The sequence below is a fragment of the Budorcas taxicolor genome, chromosome X (assembly GCF_023091745.1).
Source record: "Budorcas taxicolor isolate Tak-1 chromosome X, Takin1.1, whole genome shotgun sequence".
Taxonomy (NCBI): Eukaryota; Metazoa; Chordata; class Mammalia; order Artiodactyla; family Bovidae; genus Budorcas; species Budorcas taxicolor.
This window is the reverse complement of record NC_068935.1, coordinates 112,794,930-112,822,257: the sequence shown is the minus strand read 5'-3', so window position 1 is coordinate 112,822,257 and position 27,328 is coordinate 112,794,930. Positions and strand designations below refer to the sequence as shown.

The 27,328-nt window shown below is 39.4% G+C and overlaps 1 protein-coding gene across 1 annotated transcript in view; it reads right to left on the bottom strand.

Annotated features, from left to right (window-relative positions):
- The window catches only part of DMD (dystrophin), a 2,235,978-nt gene that overhangs the window by 10,562 nt on the left and 2,198,088 nt on the right, over positions 1-27,328 (bottom strand). The window contains exons 75-77 of the mRNA XM_052663429.1: positions 25,162-25,405; positions 23,975-24,098; positions 4,055-4,147 (exon numbers count right to left, since the gene is read on the bottom strand). Coding sequence (XP_052519389.1) covers positions 4,055-4,147; positions 23,975-24,098; positions 25,162-25,405 — 461 coding nt within the window. The remainder of the gene's footprint in view (positions 1-4,054; positions 4,148-23,974; positions 24,099-25,161; positions 25,406-27,328) is intronic.

The window sequence follows — 27,328 nt, the reverse complement described above, 5'->3', positions numbered from 1 at the left end:
TTTTTGGCTTAATATCAACATATCTACCAATTGTTAATATATTCCCCCTAAATCCTACTATATACATATATACACACACACACACACACACATATGTGTGTGTGTATATTATCCATTCTTTGAAAATAAAAAAATGCCTTTAGTTATAAATCAAGTATCCAAAAATCCACTTTTATAATTTTTATTTTTTTGGGTGAAGTAGAAAAGAATTGCTTTATTGCAGAGAGCCAAGCCAGGAGTCCAGAATAACTAGTGCTTAAAAGACCTGAAGTCCTCTAAGGCTTTCAGCGAAAGGTTTATAAAGACAGGGTGAGGGAGGGGGTTTGTGTGTGTGATAAGCTCACAGATGTTCTTCTGATTGGTTGGTGGTGAGGTAATTGGGAGTCAGCATCATCAACCTTCTGGTTCCCACCTGTCTGGAATCTAGATGCTTGAAAAACCACTTTTTAGAGTGCATCAATCATCAGCCTTTTTACAATGAGAAGACATTTTATCCATTTAAATTTATGGACAGATAGGTGTGATACTGTGACATATAACAGGAAATATATATTTAGTCTTCATCCCTCTTCAAGGCACAATACTCTTAAAACCCTTGGAATTTCCTGCAGTGAGCAGCAGCAAAGTGTCTTTTGTTATGTGCTACTGAGGTGACTTTTGGATGGATGCTGGTTGCCAGGGGAGCCAATCAAGTGATGAGAGGGGTTGGAACTTTGAGTCCTACCCCCTGACCTCTAGGAAGAGGAGAGGACATGCCTGTGTGCTCAATCGCTTCAGCTGTGTCTGACTGTTTGCAACCCCATGGACTTTAGCCCGCCAGGCTCCTTTGTCCATGGAATTCTCCAGGCAAGCATACTGGAATGGGCTGCCACGCCTTCCTCCAGGGGATCTTCCCAACCCAGGAATCGAACCTGTGGCTTAAGCACTGCAAGCAGATTCTTTACAACTGAGCCACTAGGGAGCCCAGAGGGGAGGGGCTGGAGGTTAACTTTAATCACCAGTGGCCAATTTAATAATGATTTAATCAGTCACACCTATGTAATGAAGCCTCCACATAAACCAGAAAGAACAGAGTTTGGAGAGCTTCCGAGCTGGTGAACATGTGGAGACAAAATAGGGAGAGTGGTGAGCTCAGGGAGGGCATGGAAGCTCCACCCGCTTTCCCCATGCCTTGCTCTATGCATCTCTTCCATCTGGCTGTTTCTGATTATATCTTTCTATCACATACCCATGATCTAGTAAAGAAAATGTTTCTCTGAGTTCTGTGTGCTGCTCTGGCCAATTAATTGACCCAAAGAGCGGGTTGTTGGAATCTCTAGTGTCTAGCCAGTGGGTCAGAAACCCAGCGGACAACCCAGACTTAAAATTGGCATTCTGAAGTGAGGAGAGGAGGGGCTGTCTTGTGGGACTGAGGCCTTAACCTGTGGACTTTGATCCTGTCTCTGGGTAGGTAGGGGTCAGAACTGAGCTGAACTAGAGCATATATCTCCTGCATATATCAGCAGCATATACCTGTTGATATATGAGAACTGTTTGGCAGTGTGGGAAAAAGAACCTACACATTGCAATGGGGTACAAAATCATAAAGGGCCTATGATAAGGTATAATTTGGTAGGAATTAACAACAAAAAAATGTCAGGGTCACCGCATCACAGAAAGACCAGTCAGCTCTTCCAGCACCTTATCTACTCTCTTATTCTGCGTTTGTTTGTTGATTTGATTGTGTTTGCTTCAGGAGAATGAATGAATTCTCTCAGGCCACCAGGGTACTGTTGAGTAAGTAGGAACTTGGTTAATGGAATTGGTTTCAGACAAAGCCTGCTTATGCCCTATTTGAGAAGTCCAATTAGCACTCAGGGGATGAAATGCTTCCATAAGCACTAATTTAGTAAACACTAACCAGGCGGCCTGAAGAGAGTTTCCCAGGTTTCCATGTAAGTAAATTACCATCATACAAGTGAATGTAAGATCAGAGGCTGACTGCCAAATACCCTATCAGAGGAGGTGTATTTCCGGTCTTTCACATTCCTTTGCTGTTCAGCCTCAAGGACTTTAAGAGGGGGATGCCTAGCTCTCATCTTAAGATAATCAGGACGCCAGGGACCTAGTATGGGTATGAAAAGGCCGCCACTGGGGAAGCAGAGCCCTGCACCTTGCTCCAGTCTCTCCTTGGATCTACTCTAGTGGTTTGGATGTGAAAGAAATGCCTGAGGTGACCACTAACTTCCCACAGAATCAGTAAACAAGCTTTCAGGCCAAGGACTTGGGATGAGACGCCGGTCTGTGACCTTCAAGAGAAAGCCGGGGGTCAGTGAAATGTGTGTGAAAGTTGGGCTCCACAGCACCGGGCCCATGAGGAGCTGTGTGACCTTGAGGAAGACCCTTCCTCTGCTTGAGGCTGACACCCTCCTGTTTACCTTGAAGGGTGTTTCTAGGGTTCTCTCATGGCGCAGATGTCTCCATCATAGGAGTAATCCAGTTAATTGTGTGGTGATTTGAACATCTGGGAGGGCTGTGTCCCCAACTGACCATAAGCGCCTTGATGGCAAGAACTTGGCATTTCTCCTTTGCATCCCTAACACCTCAGCTGGTGCATAGTAGGTGCTAGCAATAGGAGGCAGGATAAAGGTGAATGCGTTTGATTTCAGTCAGACCAGCATGCGGTCTTCCTGTTATGAATCAGGGCATCTAGGGAGACAGTGAAGGCAGGATGGAGAAGACGCTGGCCAGGTGGGAGATAAGAAGGTGGGTGGAAGACACAAGAATTTTCTCTCTTAAAGTCAACAAATCAGAGGCACTCAGCAGTGAAAAGATGGCTGGTGCAGACATTTAAAATTAGCTTCCCCTTACGGTTCCTTAGCAACGCTCTATCAGAATGTTATTGCTTTTAATGTGCATTGCACAACGCTCCCTCGCACATCAAATAGCTGGGAAATGGCCATTGTTAACTGACACTGAACAAAAAGATAGGAAAAACATAGGACTGCAAATACCCTCCTCATTGCCCTTATGGAGAGGAACAAATAGCCCCATTGTCTGTTGCCCTTCCCTCCTTGGCTGCCCATTAGGGGTGCCAATCACTGGCCACTGAGCCTTGTGCTTTCTCCCCTTGGCTTGTCTAGAATTTCCTTCTATTTGCTCACAGGTGACTGCTGCCATTATTTTTTTTTTAATTGAAGTATAACTGACATATGACATTATATTAGTATCAGGTGTACAACCTAGTGATTTGACATTTGTATGCATTGTGAAATGATCACCCTAATAGGTCTATGTACCATCTGTCACCATACCAAGTTACATGTTTTTCTCTTGCGATGAGAATGCCTAAGATTTTCACTCTTAGCAATTTTCACATTTGCAATACACTATTATTGACTCTTGTCCACATGCTCTCTGCCATTCTTTTTATTCACTGAAGGGGGAGTCGGTCAGTGACTTTATGTTAGGGCAATGAACCAAGAAAAATAGTTCAAGAAACGAATGCCTTTCTTTGTGAAAACTGTATTCTATCTAGAGAAGTAGAAAAAAAAAAAAAAACTAGTACATATATATTTAACTGTACTTACATTTAAATGAAGGGGTAAGATACAGTTTTAAAATATACATAAAGGGCATCAGATTGCAAGCTCAAGTGCCCATCATTACTGTGCACTAGGCCTATTCTGTACTTTACTGTTATCATGTGGTAGCTGTATGTCTCTGGTAAAGGCACCATCAAGGCATTAACTTCCTCATCTGTAAATCTCACTTAATAATTGCTCCGTAGTGAAAGCTATCTCATAATTAACTCTTCAGACCAATGTGCCAAGCAAGGAAGACACCTTATAAATGTTAAGTTAGGATTCTTATTTCTGGAAACAGGGTATTTGAATCCAAAACCCTCCAAGTCAGAAATTCACATTTGAGAAGAAATTCTTCTCACAATGATCCCAAATTGGCATTCTGTCAGCACTTGTTTATGTTGACATGAAAACTACACATACCAGTTGTGTATGGCAGTGAGTAGTCTACTTCCGGTAAGTCTGAGTGACTTCCGAGTCCTGGCACTTACCTCTGGAACTAGGGAAGGAGTTGTTGAGTTGCTCCATCACTTCCTCTAACCCTGTGCTTGAGTCCTGGGGAGGACTGAGAAGGTCTTCCTCGCCTAAATGAAAGCAAACACAAATAATGGCAAATTACACTTTAGGAAAAAAAAACAAAACAGTGAGACTAGAGAAAAGGTTCATGATAGCATTTTAAAATCCATCATAAATTCTTTGCCACTTGTTCATAAATAACAGAAATAAAAATAACCCCTCAAGCTTACTAATTAGGGAGCAGTTCCTTCAAGGGAAGAAGAATTCATGCAGGGATTTATGTACAACATTATCTTTGGAAAAGAAAACTGTGTACCTGCTTAGAAGTTAAGGTAAAGTTGCCATAAGTTGCTTATGCCCCATTAACAAATATAAAATGCTGTTCTTTGTAATAAAAAAGGATTCGTGCATACTTGCAGTGTGTCTCTTCAACACAAAAGAAGAATGTGACATTTTGAATTCACTGTATGAATGCAAGGAGTGGAGACATTGATGTATTTTTTCCACTCTTTCCTTTGACATTTAACAAAAGAATACAAACAAAACTCAAGTACCTTTGAAGTCCAGTTTAATAGGGAGAAATAAGAGTTTCATGTGACCTATAAAGGTAATGAAATATTGGTATTTTAAGGACTGTACATATGGAGATACTAGGAAGTTATGTTCCTTTCCCCTTTGTTACATGGGGTTACTTCATAATTATGTTTTTGGAGGCTTACAAAGGGAAACTTATTTTTAATTTTTGAGAATTTGTTTCTGTGAAGAGATAAAGATGATTTGGAAGGAAAGGAGGTTAGGCATGGATGGTCTTCTGCGGATGGGAGTCTCCTTGTAGAGTTTGTTGATCCGTGTCTCTACTTTTTATTCATGTGTCAAGGAAATACACCTCAAACAGCATTTGCAGTAAGAAGAAATTTCTTAAGAGCAAACAAAATTATTTTGAACTTTGAAGGTCTCTGAAAGTCATTTTTCATAACATTCAATCTTCCAACTGTGATAATAACGTGTTTTTGAGTTCTGTTTGTTCAGTACATTGTCACTTTCATTTAAAACAAGACCTTGTTTCAGCAAATCAACAATAATGGACACACTTAAGGACAACGTCAGGTTCACATCTGACTTTAAAAGGGAGCCAGTGATGTAATGACTTAAATATGCTTATCATTTCCTTTGGTCTATGCCACCTGGAATTTCATCTCTGATTATAACCCTACATTTATTACCAAGTTTTTGCCTTTTCTTCCTTAAAGCAGAAGCTGAAAGAATCATTGGCAATGCTCACCATTGAGATAAAATCATATGCAAGGTGAATGTGAGGCTGTATACCATTATTAGAAAGGAGGGCTAAGGACCTGGGAGAGACAAAAACCTCTCTGATTCGGTGAGTCTCCTGGTAACATACCATAGAAAACCTCTTTGTAGTACTAAGGACAGGAGATGATTGCTAAAGAATTCAGGTCATAAGGTGGAAAAGGAAGTTAGAATATTTATCCATCCACACGCACAAACTGCTTGCTCATATCCATGCCTTTAAAAGTCAAAGAATGAAATTCAGCATCTGTAGTTTCTTCTTGCCTGTGCTTTTAGACTACCATCATCTGAAAAAGATGGAATGAATGAAATATCGCCAGAAGGAACAGGATGCTGACAGCTGCAGGGTTGATTACATCTCTTGGTTCCATTACCAATTGCAAAATTGTGCTGATTTGGGGAATATAAGGCATTTTTCATGGCATCAAGTCAACTTTAGTGATTGTACACATTACAGAATAAGTTGGAACCAACAGAGACACTCATGAGCAGCTATGTTAGTATTTCTGACAGTTTAATTACCTCACACTGGAGCTCTAGGAACTCCACTGGACTGTGATTAAGGTTTATGTGCAGTTCAATGAAGTGACTGACATTCTTCTTCCTGAATTACTTCAAGGATCAAAAAACAGTATAAACCTAATGATGTCAACCAGTCATAACTATCATCTACGAGTCTCAAAGGTATGTGTCTGAGTAGGATTGTAAACTTGGCTTCTTGGTTTCCGTGGAAATTTTCATGGCAGTGATCAATGTGTCTATTCAAACAGTTTTTGAAGGCCTATTACATCCTAGGTGTAAACATAAACAAGTAAAATATAATCTGTTCTTAAGATTTTCACAGGAAGCAGAAACTCCTTTGGGTTTAACTAATCTCCTTTAAGAATCAAAATCAGAATTATATATATGCATGAGCAGAGGTGAATCAACCACTGAAAAATACTTACAGCCTAATATTTTCTGTCAGATTATACTGGAAAAGTGAAAACAGCTAAATGACATCTGAAATTAAACTAATGCCACTGGACTATTCAACACTGAGCCAGATTTTAAATGTTAAAAAAAAATTCAAAACAGATTTATTTATAAATTCAAATGTTTCTCAAAAGCCAACTATGTAGCAGGCAACTGCTCTGAGCAGCAGTCACTGACCTTTTTGGCACCAGCAACTGATTTCGTGGAGGACAATTTTTCCACAGACCAGGGTGGGCACGATGGTGTCTACATGATTCAAGCACATTACATTTATTGTGCACTTTATTTCTAGTTTTATTACATCAGCTCCACCTCATATCATCAGGCATGAGATCCTGGAGGTTGGGGACCCTGGGTTCTGAGTACTGGGATTATAGCAATACACAACTAAAAAGCTTGGTCTCCATGGAGACATTCTTATGGAGGAATACAGGCCTCAGAAAAGAGGGAAGGGCAGTGAGGAAGACTCTGCAGAAAGGGGAGTCTAAGAAGTCCTCATTAATAACGGGCAGGTGAGCTAAAGTGTTAGGGACTTAAAGGTCTGTAGTTATTAGAAAGAAGACTTAGAGCCATGTAGCTAATGGAAGGAAGAGTGCATCAGACGGAGAATAGCAAGTGCAGAGACTCTGAGGGGTGAGTGTGATTAGCTTGTTCCAAGAAGACCAGGAAGTTGACTAGGGCATACAAAGTAAAGTGACCAAGTATTAGAGGGCACGTGCTTCCCTGGCCCAGGAATTTGGACACTCCTTGCTTTGCCCAATGGAATTTTAGCAGATATGACATAAGCAGAAGCTTGTAATGTCCTTGGGTGATTGGGCTTGCTTTCTTGTACTTATGTGCCGTAAGAAGTACAGAATCCAGTGGTTTGCTGACCCAAGGAGGATGAAAGACATGTCAAACAGACTTGACCGCAACCCACAACTAGGAGTTGTGCTAGTTGAGCTCCAGCACAACTCCAGTCAACTAAAAGATGCATGAATGACAAATACGTACCTTGAGAATTTTGCGATTATTTTGTTACATAGCAGTAGCTGACTGGTATACTCTGTTTTAATGGACTGAACCAGCAAGATACCAATGTTTACAGATTATCTTAATCATATGCTGACATGTAGCTACAATATTATGTGAAGGTGTTAGGCACTCAGTTATGTCTGGCTCTTTGTGACCCCATGGAGTGCAGCCCACCAGGCTCCTCTATCCCTGGAATTCTCTAGGCAAGAATACTGGAGTGGGTAGCCATTCCCTTCTCCAGGGGATCTTCCCAACCTAGGGATCAAACCTGGGTCTCCTGCATTGCAGGCAGATTCTTTATGGTCTGAGCCACCAATATTACAGGCAACTCCAAAATGTTCCTGACTCCAACAACAATACTAGTGACCATAAACCTCCTCCCACCAAAACAACCCTCATTTGTTCAACAAGAAAACATTTATTGAGTCCCAACTGTGTACACTGGGAACTTGGCCAGACGTCATCCCTACTTCACTAATGCACTGCCTGCTAAAATAGCACTGCCAATGGTTAAGGGATTTCTAACTTAGTTAATTGCAATTCTTTAGCATTAATACTTCAATTTTCCAATCCAAGGTAATTCCCACAGATGTCCATAAAAATCCTTTTTGCATTATTAGTCCTACTTTTCACGGTTTATCTGAAGTTGGTTCAAAGAAATGACAGAAACATTTAAAAAAGATAAATGTTTCAAAATAAGGAAAGACATAGTCAAAGTTAAAACAGCACTCTGATATAGTATAATATGCTAGACACTGCTGAAGCGAAGAGAAAGGGAGATGGCTCAATTAAGTCTGAGATAAAAGAAATGAAATCGTATGCTTCAAGTCTTCTGAAATTCACCATGGTTTTAGGCTTTTTTGAAAGGAAGAGATCCCATCTATCTGATTTGCCTGTCAATTCAAATGATAATTTTACTTGCTTAAAAAGTGACGTTAGCCAGAAGTGGTGCAGCTGAGACACAAGAATCCTTATACCCATTATTCTCTTTACACCCAAGTGAACTATTGCTGTTTTCTCTTCATATAAAAGGAAGCTATGTAAAGTGAAAGTGAAAGTCGCTCAGTTGTGTCTGACTCTTTGTGATCCCATGGGGTATACAGTCCATGGAATTCTCTAGGCCAGAATACTGGAGTGGGTAGCCGTTCCCTTCTCCAGGGGATCTTTCCAACCCAGGAATCAAATTCGGGTCTCCTGCATTGCAGGCGGATTCTTTACCAGCTGAGCCACCAGGGAAGCCCATGAATACTGGAGTGGGTAGCCTATTCCTTCTGCAAGGTATTTTCCCGACCCAGGAATCGAACTGGGGTTTCCAGCAATGCAGGCAGATTCTTTACCAACTGAACTACCAGGGAAGCCCATTAGAGCATTATTTTCTCTTAAAAAAAGGTGACTGTGTATAAGCAAATATACCCACCATTATTTTTCTTTGGATTACTTATCTAAACCACATACTCTGTTTTAACTAATTTCCAACTGGATATGTTGTCCCTGCCTTCTTCTAGTTTTTCTTAAGAAAAAAAAAAAAAGATTTCTCCTGTACCTGATATTTACCATCAATGACTTTTTGAAATCATGATCTGGGATAGACGATAGATGGCTTTTTGTTGTTGTTCTTTGCTCACTAAGTCTTATCTGACTCTTTGTGACCCTGTGGATTGTGGCCCACCAGACTCCTCTGTCCATTGAATTTCCCAGGCAATACTGGACTGGGTTACCATTTCCTTCTCCAGGGGATCTTCTGGATCCAGGGATCAAACCTGCGTCTCTTGTGTGGGCAGGCAGGTTCTTTGCCACTGAGCCACCAGGAAAGCTCGGGATGGTATCAATTCTACATAAAAATACTGTGTTTAAGTTCTCTAATATATTAATGGTATATAGTGATGACGCTGATTACTACCTGGTTTGTGTTGAATGGTGATGAAAGATACTGAAATTATTAGTAGCTATTATTCATGTCTTATTTCTATTAAGATCTAATTGATATATAATATTTTATTAATTTGAGATGGACAACATGATTCTTTGAAATATGTATATACTATGAATTGATTACCACAGTAAGTTAACATTCATCATCATAGTTATAAATCTTAAAAGTTTTCATCACAAGAATAAAAGATTTAATCTCTTAGCAACTTTAAAAACATTGAAATATAGTCGATTTACAATGTTGTGTTAGTTTCAGGTGTAGAGCAAGGGGACTCATATATATATATATATTTCTTTTTCATATTCTTTTCCATTATAGGTAATTACAAGGTATTGAATATACTTCCCTACGCTTAAAGTAAGACCCTGCTGTTTATATATTTTATATATAGTAGTGTGTATCTGTTAATCCCATACTACTAATTTATTCCCTTTCCCCTTTGGTAATCGTTTGTTTTCTTTGTCTGTGATTCTATTTGTTCTGCAAATAAAGTTAATTTGTATCATTCTTTAGATTCCACATATAAGTGACATCATATAGTATCTGTCTTCCTCTGATTTCTTTTACTTAATATGATCATCTCTAGGTCTATCCATGCTGCTGCACAACTTTCAAATATACAAATATACAATACAGTATCATTAACTGTAATCCCCATGCTGTATGTTATAGCTCATGCAGGACTAATTTATAACTGGAAGTTTGTACTTTTTGACCACTTTTTCCCAACCCCCTGCATATGGCAACCACCAATCTGTTCTCTGCACCATTTCACATTTGCACTAAGACTGTGCACAAGGGCTCCCTTTACATCTTCACCAGCAGTTACATTTTCTCTCTTTGATAACGGCCATTCGAACAGATGTAAGGTGATATCTCATGATTCTGATTTGCATTTCCCTGATGATTAGTGACGTTCATCACCTTTTCATGTACCTGCTGGCCATTGGTATATCTTCTTCGGTAAAATGTCTGATCTTCTGCCCATTTTTCACACTGTTGGTTCTATTGAGTTCTTTACAAAATCTGAATATTCTCCTTATAAGATATAGGATTTGCAAATATTTTCTCCCATTCTGTAGGTTGCATTTTCATTTTCCTGATGGTTTTGTTCACTGTACAGGAGCTTTTTATTTGATGTAGTCATTTTATTTTTGTTTTTCTTGCCTTTATGTTTGGTGTCAACTCAAAAAGTCATCGCCAAGATATATCACAGGCCTTACCGCCCATGTTTTCTTCTAGGATTTTCATGGTTTCAGGTCTTACAGCAAGTTTTTAATCCATTTTGAATTGATTTTCATGTATGGTGTAAGACAGTGGTCCAGTTTCAGTCTTTTGAATGTGGCTGTGCAGTTTTTCCATACCATTTTCTGAAGAGACTCTTCTTTTCCTATCATATGCTTTTAGCTCCTTTGTTGTAAATTAATTCCCCATATGTGTGAGGGTTATTTATGGGCCCTCTGATCTGTTAATCTGTATATCTGTCATTATGCCAATACCACATCATTTTTACTTCTGCGCCTTTGTAATACAGTTTGAAATCAGGCAACATGAGGCCGCCTGCTTTGCTCTTTTTTTTTTCCTCAAGACTGCTTTGGCTATTTAGGTTCTTTTTTGTGGTTCCATACAAATTTTTGGATTTTTCATTCTCTTTACGTGGAAAATGCCATGACACTTTGATAGAAATTGCCTTGAATCTGTAGATTGCAATGGGTAGTATAGACATTTTAACAACAGCTATTCTTTCAATCCATGAGCATGAAGTATCTTTCTATTTATTTTATGTTTTCTTCAATTTCTTTCATCTTTGTCTTACAGCTTTTAGTGTACAGGTTTTTCACTGCCTTAAATTTATTCCAAGGTATTTTATTCTTTTAGATGCAATTATAAATGGGATTATTTTATTTCTCTTTCTCATAGTTTGTTATTAATGTGTAAAAATGCAACAGATTTTTGTATATTGAGTTTTTATCCTGCAACTTTACTAAATTCATTGAGTTCTAACAGTTACTTGGTAGGGCCTTTCAGGTTTTCTTATATATATTATGATGTCATTTGCAAATACAGATAAATTTACTACTTTCTTTCTGATTTATGTGCCTTTGATTCTTTTTCTTGCCTAATTATGCTGGCTAGGACTTTCAGCATTATGTTGAACAAAAGCAGCAAGAGTAGGCATCCTTGTCTTCTGATGTTAGTGGAAAAGCTTTCAGCTTTCACCACTGAATATCCTATCTTTCAGCATCCTATCTTTTTGCCTTTTCACACTGTTCATGGGGTTCTCAAGGCAAGAATACTGAAGTGGTTTGCCATTCCCTTCTCCAGTGGACCACGTTTTGTCAGAACTCTCCACCATGACCTGTCCATCCTGGTTGGCCCTATACGGCATGGCTCATAGTTTCACTGAGTTAGACAAGGCTGCGGTCCATTTTCTGGGCCCTGATGTTAGCTGTGGGCTCGTCATACATGGCCTTTATTATGTTGACATGCATGCCCTCTATAACCATTTTGTTGAGAATTTTTATCATGAATGGATGCTGAATTTTGTCAAATGCTTTTTCTTCACCTGTTGGGATAATCATGTGATTTTTATCTTTCATTAATGTGGTATATCATATTTATTGATTTGTATATATTGAACTGGGCTTCCCAGGTGGCTCAGTGGTAAAAATATCTGCTTACTGATACAGGAGATGTGGGTTTGATCCCTGGGTCAGGAAGATCCCCTAGAGAAGGAAATGGCAACCCACTCCAGTATTGTTGCCTGGGAAATTCCATGGACAGAGGAGCCTGGTGGGCTATAGACCATGGGACTGCAGAGAGTCAGATATGACTAAGCGACTAAACACATGCACACACACTGAACCATCCTTGCAATACAGGGATAAATCCCCCTTGTTTATGGTGTATGATCCTTTTACTGTATTGTTGCATTTGGTTTGCTAATATTTTCTGGAGAAATTTTGCATTTGTATTCATCAGATACTGGTCTATAGTTTTGTTGTGGTGTCCTTATCTGTCTTTAGTATCAGAGTAATGCTGGCCTTGTAAAATAATTTAGGGGTGTAGTCTAAAATTTTTTTAAGTGTTTGAGAAGGATTGGTATTAATTCTTTGTGTTTGGTAGAAATCACCAGAGAAACCATGTGATTGTGGGCTTTTTGGGGGGGGGGGGGGGACTTTTGTTTATAGATTCAATCTCCTTTCTCACTGTTGGTCTGTTCAGATTTTGTTTCTTCATGATTCAGTCTTGGTAGGTTGCATGTTTCTAGGTATTCATCCTTTTCTTCTAGATTATCCAATTTGTTTCCATATAATTATTCTTAATAGTTCTGTGATCTTTTGTATTTCTGGTTTAAGTTGTAATATCTCTTCTTACATTTCTGATTTTATATTTGAGTTCTTTTTTTTCTTAGTTTGTCTAAAGGTTTGTCATTTTCATTTAGCTTTTCAAAAAAGAACTAAAAACAAGCTTTTAGTTTCAATGATATTTTCCATTATCTTTTTCATCTCTCTTTATTTCTGTCCTAATCTTTCTTCCCTTCTGTTAACTTTGGATGTTGTTTGTTCTTCTTTTTCTAGTTCCCTGAGGTGTAAAGTCAGGTTGTTTGCTTGAGATTTTTCTTGTTTCTTCTTGCAGGCATTTATTATTACGAACTTCCCTCTCATAACTGCTTTGCTGCATCCCATAACTTTTATATATTGCATTTGCATTTGTCTCAAGGTATTTTTTATTTCTCTTCTGATTTCTTCATCAATCCATTTGTAGTTTCAGTGGTGTGTTATTAAATATTCACACATTTGTGAATTTCCAGTTTTCTTCTTGAAATTGGTTTTTGGTTTTTATTCTATTATTGTCAAAAAGATGCTGGATATGGTTTCAGTCTTCTTAAATTTATTGAGACTTGTTTTGTGGTATAAGATATGATGTATCCTAGAGAATGTTGCCACCTAGAAAATATTCCATGTGCACTTGAGAAGAATGTACTCTGCTGCATTTGGAAGGAATGTTCTCTAACTGCTCATCTGATCTAATGTATAGTCCCACGCTTCCTTATTGATTTTCTGCCTGGGTAACCTATCCACTGATATTAAGTGAGGTATGGTTAAATCCCCTACTATTACTGTACTGGTATCTATTTTTCCCTTCAGGTCTGTTAATATTTGCCTTTATATTCACCATGTTAGGTGAAATAAATATTTACAAATGTTATAGGTCTGATTGGACTGACCTCTTTATCATTATGTAATGCCCTTTTTTGTCTCTTATTTTAGTTGTTTCAAAGTCTATTTGATATAAGTAAAGCTATCCCAGGTTTCCTTTGGTTTTTATTTCTGTGAAATATCTTTTTCCATCCCTTTAATCTCTGTGCCTTTACATCTTTTTAAAAGATTTTTTTGATGAGGGCCATCTTTAAAGTTTTTATTGAATTTGTCACAATATTGTTTCCATTTTATGTTTTGTTTTTTTTGGCTGTGAAGCATGGCGGATCTTAGCTACCTGACCAGGGGTTGAACCCACACCTCTTGCATTGGAAGGTAAAGTCCTAACCACTGGACTACCAGGGAAGTCCTTTTGTATGTCTTTACATCTGAAGTGAGTTTTTTAATAGGCAGCCTACCCTGGTGGCTCAGACAGTAAAGTGTCTGCCTACAATGCAGGAGACCCGGGTTCCATCCCTGGGTCGGGAAGATCCCTTGGAGAAGGAAATGGCAACCCACTCCAGTATTCTTCCCTGGAAAATCCCATGGACGGAGGAGCTTGGTTGGCTACTGTCCATGGGGTCGCAAAGAGTCCGACACGACTTAGCAACTTCACTATCTATAGCAAGGTCTTATTTTCTGCTGTTTCTGTCAGAAAGGGCTTCTGTTAAATTTTATTTAAATTTCAAAGTTACAGAAAAAGTCCAAGAATAGTAAGATAGTCTCCTGTATACCATTTACCTTGATTCACCAAGTGTTAATATGTTGCCACATTTGCTTTGCTTCTTTCTCTAAGTACATAGATTTGTTATTGTTGTTATTACTATTACTGACCCATTTTCATTCCAATGTAAGGTTCAGGCCCCTTTATTCCTAAGTACTTTATCATTATCTCTTTGAACTCTTATTTTATGGAACCACACTGGCACTATATTGTCATCTAGTGTGTAAACTATATTTAAATCTCACCAATTGCCTTTATAATATCCTTTATAACTATAATCAAATATATGTGTGTGTAACATATATACTTATATATTTTTTCTCTGGTCCAGGTTCATGTATTGCATTTCTTTGTCACATGTCTTTTCTGTCTCCTTTTTTTTTGGAGGGGGAGTATAGTTGATTTACAGTGTTGTGCTAACTTTCTGCTGTATGGTAAAATGATTCATATTATACATAATATTATACATATTATACATATGTATACATAATATACATAATATTATACATATTACACATATGTATATTTTTAATGTACTTTTTTAATATTCTTTCCCAATATGGTTTTTCATAGTATACTATAGTTCTCTGTGCCCTACAGTAGGACTTTGTTTATCCATTCCATGTATAAGAGTTTACATCTGCTAACCCTAATCTCCTCTCCCTTGGCAATCACCAGTTTATTCCCTGTGTCTGTGAGTCTGTTTCTGTTTCATAGATAGATTCATTTGTGTCCTATTTTAGATTCCACATACAAGTGATACCATATGGTATTTGTCTCTTTCTGACTTACTTCACTTAGTACAATAATCTAGAGTTACATCCACACTGCTGCAAATGACACTATTTTGTTCTTTTTTAGGGCTGGGTAGTATTCCAATGCCGGAAGGCAATGGCACCCCACTCCAGTACTCTTGCCTGGAAAATCCCATGGACAGAGGAGCCTGGCGGGCTGCAGTCCATGGGGTCGCTAAGAGTCGGACACGACTGAGCGACTTCACTTTCACTTTTCACTTTCATGCATTGGAGAAGGAAATGGCAACCCACTCCAGCGTTCTTGCCTGGAGAATCCCAGGGATGGGGGCGCCTGGTGGGCTGCCGTCTGTGGGGTCGCACAGAGTCGGACACGGCTGAAGCGACTTAGCAGCAGCAGCAGGATTCCGATGTATATATGTACCACATCTTCTTTATTCATCCCTCTGCTTAACTGTCTTGGCTATTATGAACAGTGCTGCTGTGAACATAGGGGTGCATGTATCTCTTTGGATTAGAGTTTTGTCTGGATATGTGCCTAGGAGTGGGATTGCTCAGTCATGTGGTCATGCTATTTTCAGTTTTCTGAGGAACCTCTATACTGTTTTCCATAGTGCCTTCACCAGCTTACATTCCAACAGCAGTGTAGGCATGTTGCCTTTTCTCCACATCTTCTCTGGCATTTGTTATTTGTAGAGTTTTAATATGGCCATTCTGACCAGTGTGAAGTGATACCTCATGTAGTCTTGATTTGCATTTCTCTCATAATTAGTGATGCTGAGTGTCTTTTCATGTGGCTATTGGCCATTTGTATTTTCTTCTTTGGAGAAATGTCTATTTAGGTCTTCTGCCCATTTTTCAATTGGGTTGTTCATTTTATTTTATTTTATTTTGCTGTTGAGTTATATGAGCTGTTTCTATATTTTGGAAATTAGGCCCTTTTTGGCTGTATCATTTGCAAATAGCATCTCCCATTCCGTAGGCTGTCTTTTCATTTTGCTTATGGTTTCCTTTGCTGTGCAAAAGTTTTTAAGTTTGATTAGGTTCCATTTCTTTATTTCTATTGCCTTGGGAGACTGAAAGTCTTGCTTTTTAGCCATTTAGCCACTCTTATAATGTGATTAGGGGATTTAGTCCACTTAAAGTAATTTTTGATAGGTATGTACTTACTGCACTGTCTTGCAGTTTCTCTTCGCCTTTCTTCTCACTCTCTTTCTCTGTGATTTGATGACTGACTGTAGTGTCATGCTTAGAGTTCTTCCTATCGTTTGTATACAGGTTTCTGCTTTGTACTTTCCATGAGGTTTAGATGAAACATAACAGTCTATTTTAAGATGATAATTTTCATTCCAATTCCAAAGAAAGGAATGCAAAAGAATGCTCAAACTACCGCACAATTGCACTCATCTCACATGCTAGTAAATAATGCTCAAAATTCTCTAAGCCAGGCTTCAGCAATACATGAACCATGAACTTCCTGATGTTCAAGCTGGTTTTAGAAAAGGCAGAGGAACCAGAGATCAAATTGCCAACATCCACTGGATCATTGAAAAAGCAAGAGAGTTCCAGAAAAACATCTATTTCTGCTTTATTGACTATGCCAAAGCCTTTGACTGTGTGGATCACAATAAACTGTGGAAAATTCTGAAAGAGATGGGAATACCAGACCACTTTACCTGCCCCTTGAGAAAACTATATGCAAGTCAAGAAGCAACAGTTAGAACTGGACATGGAACAACAGACTGGTTCCAAATAGGAAAAGGAGTACATCGAGGCTGTATATTGTCACCCTGCTATTTAACTTATATGCAGAGTACATCATGAGAAACGCTGGACTGGAAGAAACACAAGCTGGAATCAAGATTGCCGGGAGAAATATCAAGAACCTCAGATATGCAGATGACACCACCCTTATGGCAGAAAGTGAAGAGGAGCTAAAAAGCCTCTTGATGAAAGTGAAAGAGGAGAGTGAAAAAGTTGGCTTAAAGCTCAACGTTCAGAAAACAAAGATCATGGCATCCGGTCCCATCACTTCATGGGAAATAGATGGGGAAACAGTGGAATCAGTATCAGACTTTATTTGTTGGGGCTCAAAAATCACTGCAGATGGTGACTGCAGCCATGAAATTAAAAGATGCTTACTCCTTGGAAGAAAAGTTATAACCAACCTAGACAGTATATTCAAGAGCAGAGACATTATTTTGCCGACTAAGGTCCGTCTAGTCAAGGCTATGGTTTTTCCTGTGGTCATGTATGGATGTGAGAGTTGGACTGTGAAGAAGGCTGAGCGCCGAAGAATTGATGCTTTTGAACTGTGGTGTTGGAGAAGACTCTTGAGAGTCCCTTGGACTGCAAAGAGATCCAACCAGTCCATTCTAAAGGAGATCAACCCTGGGATTTCTTTGGAGGGAATGATGCTAAAGCTGAAACTCCAGTACTTTGGCCACCTCATGCGAAGAGTTGACTCATTGGAAAAGACTCTGATGCTGGGAGGGATTGGGGGCAGGAGAAGAAGGGGACGACCGAGGATGAGATGGCTGGATGGCATCATGGACTCAATGGACATGAGTCTGAGTGAACTCCAGGAGATGGTGATGGACAGGGAGGCCTGGCGTGCTGCGATTCATGGGGTCGCAAAGAGTCGGACACAACTGAGCGACTGAACTGAACTGAATAACAAAAGTTCAAATACATTCTAAAGCTCTACATTTTCACTCTCTTCTCTATATTATGTTTTTGGTGTCACAATTTACATGTTTTGTGTGTCCATTAACAAATTACTTTGGTAACAGTTACTTTTATCACTTTTCTCTTTTAACCTTCCTACTGAATGTACAAGCGATTAGCCTATCACTATTGTAACATTTGATTATTCTGAATTTAATTATATTCTTACCTTGTGACACTTGTACTTCCTTGTTTTCCTATTACTAATTATGACCTTCCATTCAAAGAAGTCTCTTGTACATTTCTTCTAAGGCTGGTCTAGTGGTGCCGCTTTCCTTCAGCTTTTGCTTGTCTGGATAACTCTTTCTCTTTCCCTCAATTCTGATGGACAACTTTGCTGGATAGAGTATTCTGCTTGGCAGTTTTTTTTTTTTCTTTAATACTTTGAATATATCATGAAACTCCCTTCTGGCCTGTCAAATTTCTGTTGAAAAATCTGCTGATGGATTTATGGGGTTCCCTCGTATGTAAGCAGTTGTTTTTCTCTTGTTGCTTTTAAGACTTTCTCATTGTCTTTAACATTTGACAGTTTAATTATGATGTGTCTTGGTGTGGGAACTGTCCAGGTTTCCTGACAGTATGTCTCCTTCCTAAGGCTAAGAAAGTTTTCTGCTCCTTTCTCTCTTTTCCTTCTAGGACTCTATGTTTGGAATATTTGTTTTGTCTACTTGATGGTGTACAATAAGTTCCTTAAGCTATCTTCTCTTTATCTTTAGTTTTTTTTTTATTGAAATACAGTTGACTGATGATGTTATGTTAGTTTCAGATGTACAGCAAAGTGATTGAGTTATCTATACAAATATTCTTTTTTACATCCATCTCTCCCATTATAGGTTGTTACAGAGTATTGATAAGAGTTCCCTGTACTATAGAGTAGGTCCTTGTTGATCATCTATTTTATATATAGTAGTGTGTATATGTTAATCCCCAACTCCTAATTTATCTCTTCTCTCTTTAGCAACCATATAGCTACTTAGAAACTTGGTGTATAATGGATGAATTCCACTGCCCTCTTTGAGTCTGCTCATCTTTTATTCCCAATTCACCTAGTCTGCTGCTGAATGCCTCTTTGTATTTATCAGTTCTGTTACTGTATTCACTGCTTTGTCATTTATATTTTCTGTCTTTGTTGGAATTATCACTTTGTTTGCGTATTGTTTTCCTGACCTTGATGGGCATCTCTGTGACTGCTGTTTTGAAATCTTAATTTGGAAAACACTTATCTCAATTTCTTTTAAGGTCATTTTTGAGGTTTTAGCTTGTTCTTTTCTTTGGAACATATTTCTCTTTTCTTTTTCCCTTTGCCTTGTCCCTTTCTGTTGGTTTCTATGCATTAGCTACAAGTTGCCCCGCCCACCTTGAAGGGGTGATCTCAGGTAGGAGATGAGCCTTATTTTTCAGCTCTGCCCTACCTCTTGATCATCTCTGAAACTCTCGTGATTGTCCAAGGAGGTTTTTTTTTGTTCTTAGTGCCTCTGTAGTTGAGGGTGTGCCCAGACCTGTCAGTGTTCCAACGGGGAGGAGGATTTCAGTCAGCACTTAGATGCAAGATGAGTGGAAGACTGAGCCTCCGGCAACAGCTTTTAAAGTATGTAAACAGATCTCTTTTAGGGAAAGACTGGGAGACGTAAGTTTCTGTATGCTCCCTCTGCACTGAGCTCTGGGAAGATAGCTAGCTATTTAAAAACTGCTGTTTTTTTTTTTTTTTTTTTCCTTTTGGTATGCTACCATTTCACTGAGCTGTGAACATAATCCCCCACTGACTACCAGAACAGCAGATATGTGCACAAGCTCCTTTATGGGAGATACCAATGACCTGGAGTGAGGCAGGAAGGGTGAGATGGCACTAGCTGGCCTACATCATCTCTGGAGAGTATGGAAGTCAGTCCCTGGAGTGTTACATTAGAAGCCTGCCTCTTCAGGCTGAGGCTTTTAAGATATAAACAAATGAGCCTCTTTCATGGAAAAACTGGGTGCATTCCAGCCTGTTGCCTTTATGCTGTGCAGTTGGACAGGGGCAGTGTTAGGCATGGTGAGTCCCCATGAGCCCTGTAAGTACTATTTCTCTGTTCACTCTGGCTTTCTGGACTTCATGGATGTTAGATGTTTGGGGAGCCCATCTCTCAGGTAGAAGGACATATTAAGAGCTGGGGCTCAAAACTTTACTACTCAGAGAGAAGCTAATAGCTGTATTTCCTTCTTGGTTGTGTGTCACCATGACTGGGATGGGGTTCACAGCAAGACTGTGGCTCAGACACTCCTATGTTGTTTTAAATTAGTTTCTATTGGAGTAGAGTTGTGTTACCATGTTCTTAGCTTCAGGTATACAGAAAAGTGATTCAGTTATATAGCCATCCACTCCTTTTTAGATTCTTTTCCCACATAGGTCATTCCAGAGTACTGAGTAGAATTCCCTGTGCTATACAGTAAGTCCTTATTATCTGTTTTACATACAGTAGTGTGTATATGTCAGTCCCAATCTCCCAACTCCCCCGGTAACCATTAGGTTTGTTTTCTACATCTCCTAAGTGCTGGATGTGGGCTTTTTTGTTTGTCCAGTGTTTATGTACAGGACTCATTCAGCTATTTCCTAAATGTCTTTGAGAGGGAAGTACTCAGTGTGTAGTTGTTGTGGATTCCATGTTTGTATGCAAGGAGGGAAGTTCAGGATCTTATATTGTCATCTTGATCCAGAAACTCCAGTGAAACTTCCTCAGTGTGTAAACTGTTCTGTATCTACATAATGGTGTACTGTGTTTGACTTTGACAATATTCATTCAAGAAGCATTTTACTAAATGATTGTTGCACAAAAGGTGATCAATTGGGAAAGAAAATGAGCAAGACTTAGTCGTTGCTTTTAAGGAGGTTAAGTACTTAACGAGGGAGAAAAAAAATGAGTTGTACAGGAAGGTGGATTTTGAATATCATGATAAGGAGTAAAATGAAAGGAAAGAGAGAAAGAAGGAAGAATTTAGTACCTTGCTTATGATGATGGTATCATGTTGCTCAGTCGTGTCCAACTCTTTGTGACCCAATGGACTGTAGCCCACTAGGCTCCTCTGTCCATGGGCTTCTCCAGACAAGAATACTGGAGTGGCTTGCCATTTCCTCCTCCAGGGGAACTTCCCTACCCAGGAACTGAGCCCATGTCTCCTGCATTGGCAGGAGGGATTCTTTACCACTGAACCACCAGGGAAGCCCATGGGGGTGTGTGTGTATATATACACACACACACACACACACACATGCTCAAACTTATCAAGATGTATACATTAAAAGTACATCTTTATCATTTACACCTGAATGAAGCTAAAAAAGAAGGCAGGTAGGTAAAGGAAAAAATGCAGAAAACTGGTACCTCTGTACAGTTTAGAAAGTGGGAGAGATGTTCTGGAGGCTGATCATGATTTCAGAGTGTGTTCTATTTTTATCTGGTTTTATCCATAACATACTCATGAGAAAGGTCTAGCTGGCAATCTTGAGAAAAAGCCTTGAAGTGATGTGCTTGAGGACACAACATCACCTATGTGGTAATCTGGCATAAGATACTCAGCCTGAATCCAACTGGGAGTAAACAAGCAGGCAAATCCCCAATGAGAAACATCCTACACAACAATTGGCCTGACCTCTTCTGAAATGCCAGTGTCCTGCAACATCTGAAGAGGCTGGGGGAGTGTTCTAGATTAGAGGAAACTCAAGAGACATGACAACTAGATGCCAAGGGTGACCTTTCATTGGCTTCTAAATGAAAAAGATATAAAGCTATTAATAGAAAGGATATTATTGGCAGATTGCGGGATATCTGAATCTAAATTATATATTAGATAATAGTAGTATATCAGTGTTAATTTCCTGAGTGTGACTATGTAAGAAAATATTTTTCACCTTGGAAGATACATGTTAAAATGTTTAGGGGTGAAATGTTACTATGTATGAAATATAGTCATTCAGTGAGTAAAACTATACATGCACATAAAACAGGAATATATATAGTGTATACACACATACACACAGACACAAAGATGTCAACATAAATAAATCCAGCAAATTGGCAAAATGTTGACTAAATTGCAATTCTGCCCTAAGTTTGAAATTGTTCTAAGCAGCAAAGGCAGCTTTTAACATTGTTTAAACAAAATACAAAACATTCTTTAAAAAGAATGACTGGGTACAAGTAAAGGAGTCAGAGATAAGTTGTTGGGAAGACAGACTTTATCCATTTCTATTTGTCTTGTTTTAAAACATCCCATTAAAAAAGAAATGTATAGCATGCCCACATGGTATACAGAGACTTACCATTGGTAAGTATGTCATGGTTTGAGGAAACACTCCAACTCATTAGATAGATCACCCAGTATGACTTCACCTGTACTTCTCTTTACAGAGTCCTGGGGTTATATATTGGCATTCTACCAGAGTATGGTTCAGCAAATCCCAGCCTTATCATACCTTGGAGCTTCAAAGCATGAGGATATACACTGCATTTATCTTAATACATGTGCATCCTTCTTTACAGTGAGGATTCAATGGACATGAATCTGAACAAATTCAGGGAGACAGTGAAGGACATGGACTGTGCTGCAGTCCATGTGTTCACAAAGAGTCGACACAACTTAGCAAATGAACAACAACAGTGGGGGGTGGTGGTGCGGGGGATCACCTCTGTATTCAGTCTCTTCAGAGAACAAACTCACTAACAATAGAGGCTATCCATTGACACTGGCAAGTTATCTCTTAGCCTAACTCAGCCACTGGCAAATGCACTTTTGTCCTTGTATTTGGGTCTGCCACGATTCTCTGAGCTCCACAAATCATCAGGCCCACGGCCTGAGGTGTATTTTAATTTGGGTGCTTTCATAGGCATGCTGCCTTGGGGCTCATGGTGACAGGTCTAAATAATTAATACTTCTAAGCACCCAGGGCTTTGCATCTCACCTCTCAAATATGTGACTTAGCTTCTCAGGCTGGGCTTACTTCAAAAAAGGAGAAAATCCTGCAGTAGGAAATAACAACAGACATACTAAAACTCCATTGTTTTGGGAATGTAAGGACTTTAAAAAGGCATATGTTTTCAGATGCTGAGCTATTGCTTACATTCCCAACAGTCGATTAGCTCGATTCAGATCTCAGATGGAGGCAAGAGCAGCCGATGCCCTAAATCACTGAGGTGTGGCAAAGCTGGGAAAACAACTTCAAACATCTCCTCTTCCTTCACAAAAGAAATGAGAGCTGGCCTTCATTTATGGAGTTACCTGCTTCACTTTTTGGTCTTAACATTCCTTCTCAGTCTGGAGAATATGACTTGGTGTGTCTACACCTTCCAACACTACTCCCCCCATCAACTAAATGGAGGTCTTCCCCAAGGCCCTGAAACCAAGCACCTTTGTTATATTTCTCCTCTCACACCTTTCAGCTCCCCATTCGGTGAGGTTCACTCTCAAATCTCTCCAGACTGCCCTTTTACCACCTCCTCAAAGACAGTACCTCCACCTTTAAAAGGATCACCATCTTCTTCCAAACAAGTCCTCTCCCCTCCTTTCCTTATATTTTCTAGTCAGTCCCTGGTCTTGGGTACTCTATTTTCAAATAAGTCACAGTCATCTCCTCCTGTCCCATCCCAGAAATCTCTTAAGCATCCTCAGAAGTCCCATAACTTGGCCTCAGTGACTGCCTTCTCACTAGTCTTTCAAACTATAGAAGTTTTACTCTGGGACAGATAAAGCTGCCAGAGTGCATCTTTGTAGCTATCTCTTACCTGCTAAATGATGCTCAGTGGCTCTGTGACACCAACCAAACACCTCTGCCCAGTATTCACGTCACTGCGTTGTGAGCCTAACTTTTCTCTGCAGCCTTACTTTTCCCCACTCCTGCCGGGATCCTATCTTTCTAATGTCTGGACCCTTGGCTCTTTCCTGCCCTTGGCCTTCATCTCTCCATCTTCAACAAATGCTCAGTTCCTCCTCCGTCCTTCAGAACCCTTCACAGACATCAGTTCATCAAAAATCCTTCTCAGATCTACCAAATGACTGAAACTTTAGTACCACAAGGCCTTACTCTAGTAACTGAACAGCCAGAGCTTAGAGGGTAAGGGGACTGTGTCTTTCATCTCTGTACCCCTAAGGCATTCATGACAACCTGTGGTCCATAACTGACATTAAATAATTGAGCAGACAATTTAAAAGTTGCTGCAAATAGTTCACCATTTCCAGACCTTAAGAGATGACAAAATTGAGGAGTAGCTGAGACAAACACTTACCCATGGATTCTGAAGTTTGACTGCCAACCACCCGGAGCAGCATAGGCTGGCTGCTGTCTGACCTCTGAAGAGAGGTAGAAGGAGAGGACACCGTTGTGCCATTCACCTTGGCCTCGGCCTGGGGCTAAGGCATCCAAAGAAAATAGAATTATTTTTTCATAATAAACACTCAAATACATAAATATAAACCCATTATAGACACTCAAGTCTCTGAAATTATGATTTTTCCTACTTAGAAATCTCCCACAAAGAGTTAAATTTGGGAAATTTCACAGTTGATAAGATCCATGGATACTGTCTTTGTATCTGAATCATATCCCCTTAAAAAAGCTTGAAAGACAGCACAGCTACAGTGGAATAAGATATAGAAAATCATTACACTAACTGAAAGATGTAGAAGGTCATGTGAGAATGTTGAAATCATATGAAGTGAAAGTGAAAGTCACTCAGTCATGTCCAACTCTTTGTGACCCCATGGACTATACAGTCCATGTGATTCTCAAGGTCAGAATACTGGAGTGGATAGCCTTTCCCTTCTCCAGGGGATCTTCCCAACCCAGGGATCAAACCCAGGTCTCCTGCATTGCACGTGAATTCTTTACCAACTGAGCTATCAGGGAAGCCCAAATAAGACCACAAAAATGTAATGGAAAATTCATACTTTTGTGAAGTATTATGCAATAAGATGGAGAGACCATATCTCAAAATTTATAATTCCCAGAAAGCCAGGACTATGTGCAGGGAAGGGTCTCCTACAATGCAATATCCTGCTACATTTTTAACGGCCACTTAAATTATGTTTTAGGGATTATCAAAAGAAACCAAAGGCATACCACAAAATAAGAATAACTGCAAAAAAGAGAGCTCCTGATTTTCAAGAGGTAAAAATTTCACTTTTGGATACCAGTAGAAACCTTTCTGCATTTTTTTCCCAAGATGAATTTTAAATTGGTCAAATAAAACACATTTTCATAGGACACAATCTGGAAGCAACATAAAACGACATGCTCATTTCATTCCTATTCTTATATCCCTTGCTATCTAGCACTTGGCGAAGCACACACTGAATAATGACCAAATCAATGTTGGCTGCATTTCTGAAAAGGACTGAGAGTTCTAGTTCTTAGTTGTAAGTGGGGAAAGTGGATTTTTGTAAAGATGCCATGTTAGAGAGAGGGGTGTCTCACTTGCTCCAGCAGCTGCCTGAGCCTGTGTAACTGGGACTCCAGCTGTTTATTGTGGTCTTCCAGGATTTGCATCCTGGCTTCCAGGCGGCCTTTGTGTTGACGCAGTAGCTTGGCCTCAGCAATGAGCTCAGCATCCCGGGGACTTTGTGGCGAGGTGGGCATCATCTCAGGAGGGGACGGCAGTGGGGACAGGCCTTTATGTTCATGCTGCTCCTTGAGACGATCATATTCTGCCTGCAGATTCCTATTTGGCATCAAAGAAGTGGGGGGAAAAAACAAGGGAAAAGACAAGAAAAAGGAAGTTGAATATCATCACCAGATTTCTTATACTAATGGCAGAGAGATATATCTGACCGCCACCAAACACAATAGCAAGCAAAAGAGAGGCACTTAATGAATGGTTTTTATGATGACAATTTTAGCAATGCTTAAAGAAAAAGAAAAAAAAAACAAACAAACAAAATAAAGTTTGAAGCGTCTGCCCGGTGTGTGTGAGGGGAGATACTTTTCAATCTTCTATACTTAAAAGCCTTGTGAGTGCTATGTTTACATAATTAAGCAGCAAAGGAGTTATTCATTGTGTAAATATTGCCTTAGAATGTCATCAGATTATAATTCTTATACTTCTATCGACACTTGGGTTTGCTTAAACAAATCATCAAATATTTTCAACAGCATGGTAGAAGAACATAGTAAGAGTGTACCCATGTACCCACCATGGTGCTTTAATATACTTAACATATGCCATATTTTCTTCAAAATTTTGAATAAAATATCACAGTTACAGGTGAAGCTTCCCCACAAGTTCTCTTTATTATATCAGTTCCCTGCTCACCACTACCCCTAAGGAGATAATGCCATCCTGGGTTCCATGTCCATCATTACCATGGTATCCACCATTACTAGGTTGAACTTAATAAAGATGGTGATATTCAGCTTTTTTAAACCTATATAAATGGCCATTTCATGCGATTCAATCTAATAGCATTATTTAACATAGCATGTTCTTAAACTTTAAGAACTTTGTTGAAGCATGTAAATTCCATTCTAAGAGCTGCTTTTTGCCTTCAACATTCTTTTGCAGCTTGAATATTCCATCAACATTCTCCTGTCAAAGACCGTTTAGGTTGTTCCCAACTTTTCCCTAATACAAACAGCGATACAACGAACTTCCTTCTACCTGTCTCCTTGAATACCTATTTGAAAGTCTTTACAGGATATATGTAGATGTAAAATTGTTGGGTTCTAGCACCACCATCAACATTGCCACAGATCACCAAACTGCTCTCCTAAATGTTTTTACACCAATTTGCTCTCCCACCAGCAGTGAGTGAGGTTTTCCATTGGCCACATCTTTATCAAATCCTTGGCATTACCAAACATGTAAGTTTCGGGTGATGGGTACATTTTATTGGTGAGGCTGACCCTCTTTTTTTTGGCTGTGCCACACAGCTCATGGGATCTCAATTCCCTGACCAGGGATCAAACCCGCACCCTTGGCAGTGAAAGCACAGACAGGGACAGCCAGGGAATTCCTAGGGGATGAACGTCTTTCATCTTAGTTGGCTGTTAATGTTTCTGTAGCTGTTTCTCTACTGGCTTGTCTTTTTCTTATGCAAATTCCGGATATGTTCTAGATGCTTATTTATTGCCAGTTATAGCATAGCAAAATCTTAGCATAGCTAATTTCAACCTTTACTCTTGGCATCCTATTCTACAATGATTTTTAATTTCAAAACATTCCTCCATGTTTTCTGAGTGCCATGTTTTAAGAGAATCTCCCATACACCTACATTTTAGAGTTTACAACTCTGTTTTTCACATTTACAACTTAACCCAGAATCTTTTGTTTGGTGTGAACATGAAATCTAACTTGACTCCCCCTGACATAGATAACTTATTAAGCCAGCCCTGTGCCTTGTCTAGTCCACATTTCCCCAACTCCCACTGATTTCGATGGCATGTTTATAGTCCATCGAACACCCATAAATACACAAGTGTGCGTCAGAGGTCTCTATTCTCTGCGGTTGGTTTATTATCTGTGTGTCTCTGTGTGAATTCCACACTATGGCTGTGAATATCTTGTGATCTGGTAGGCCTTCTCACTCCCACTTCGTTCTGACATAAAATTGTCTTGGCTCTTCATACCTCTTTGATCATCTCTATG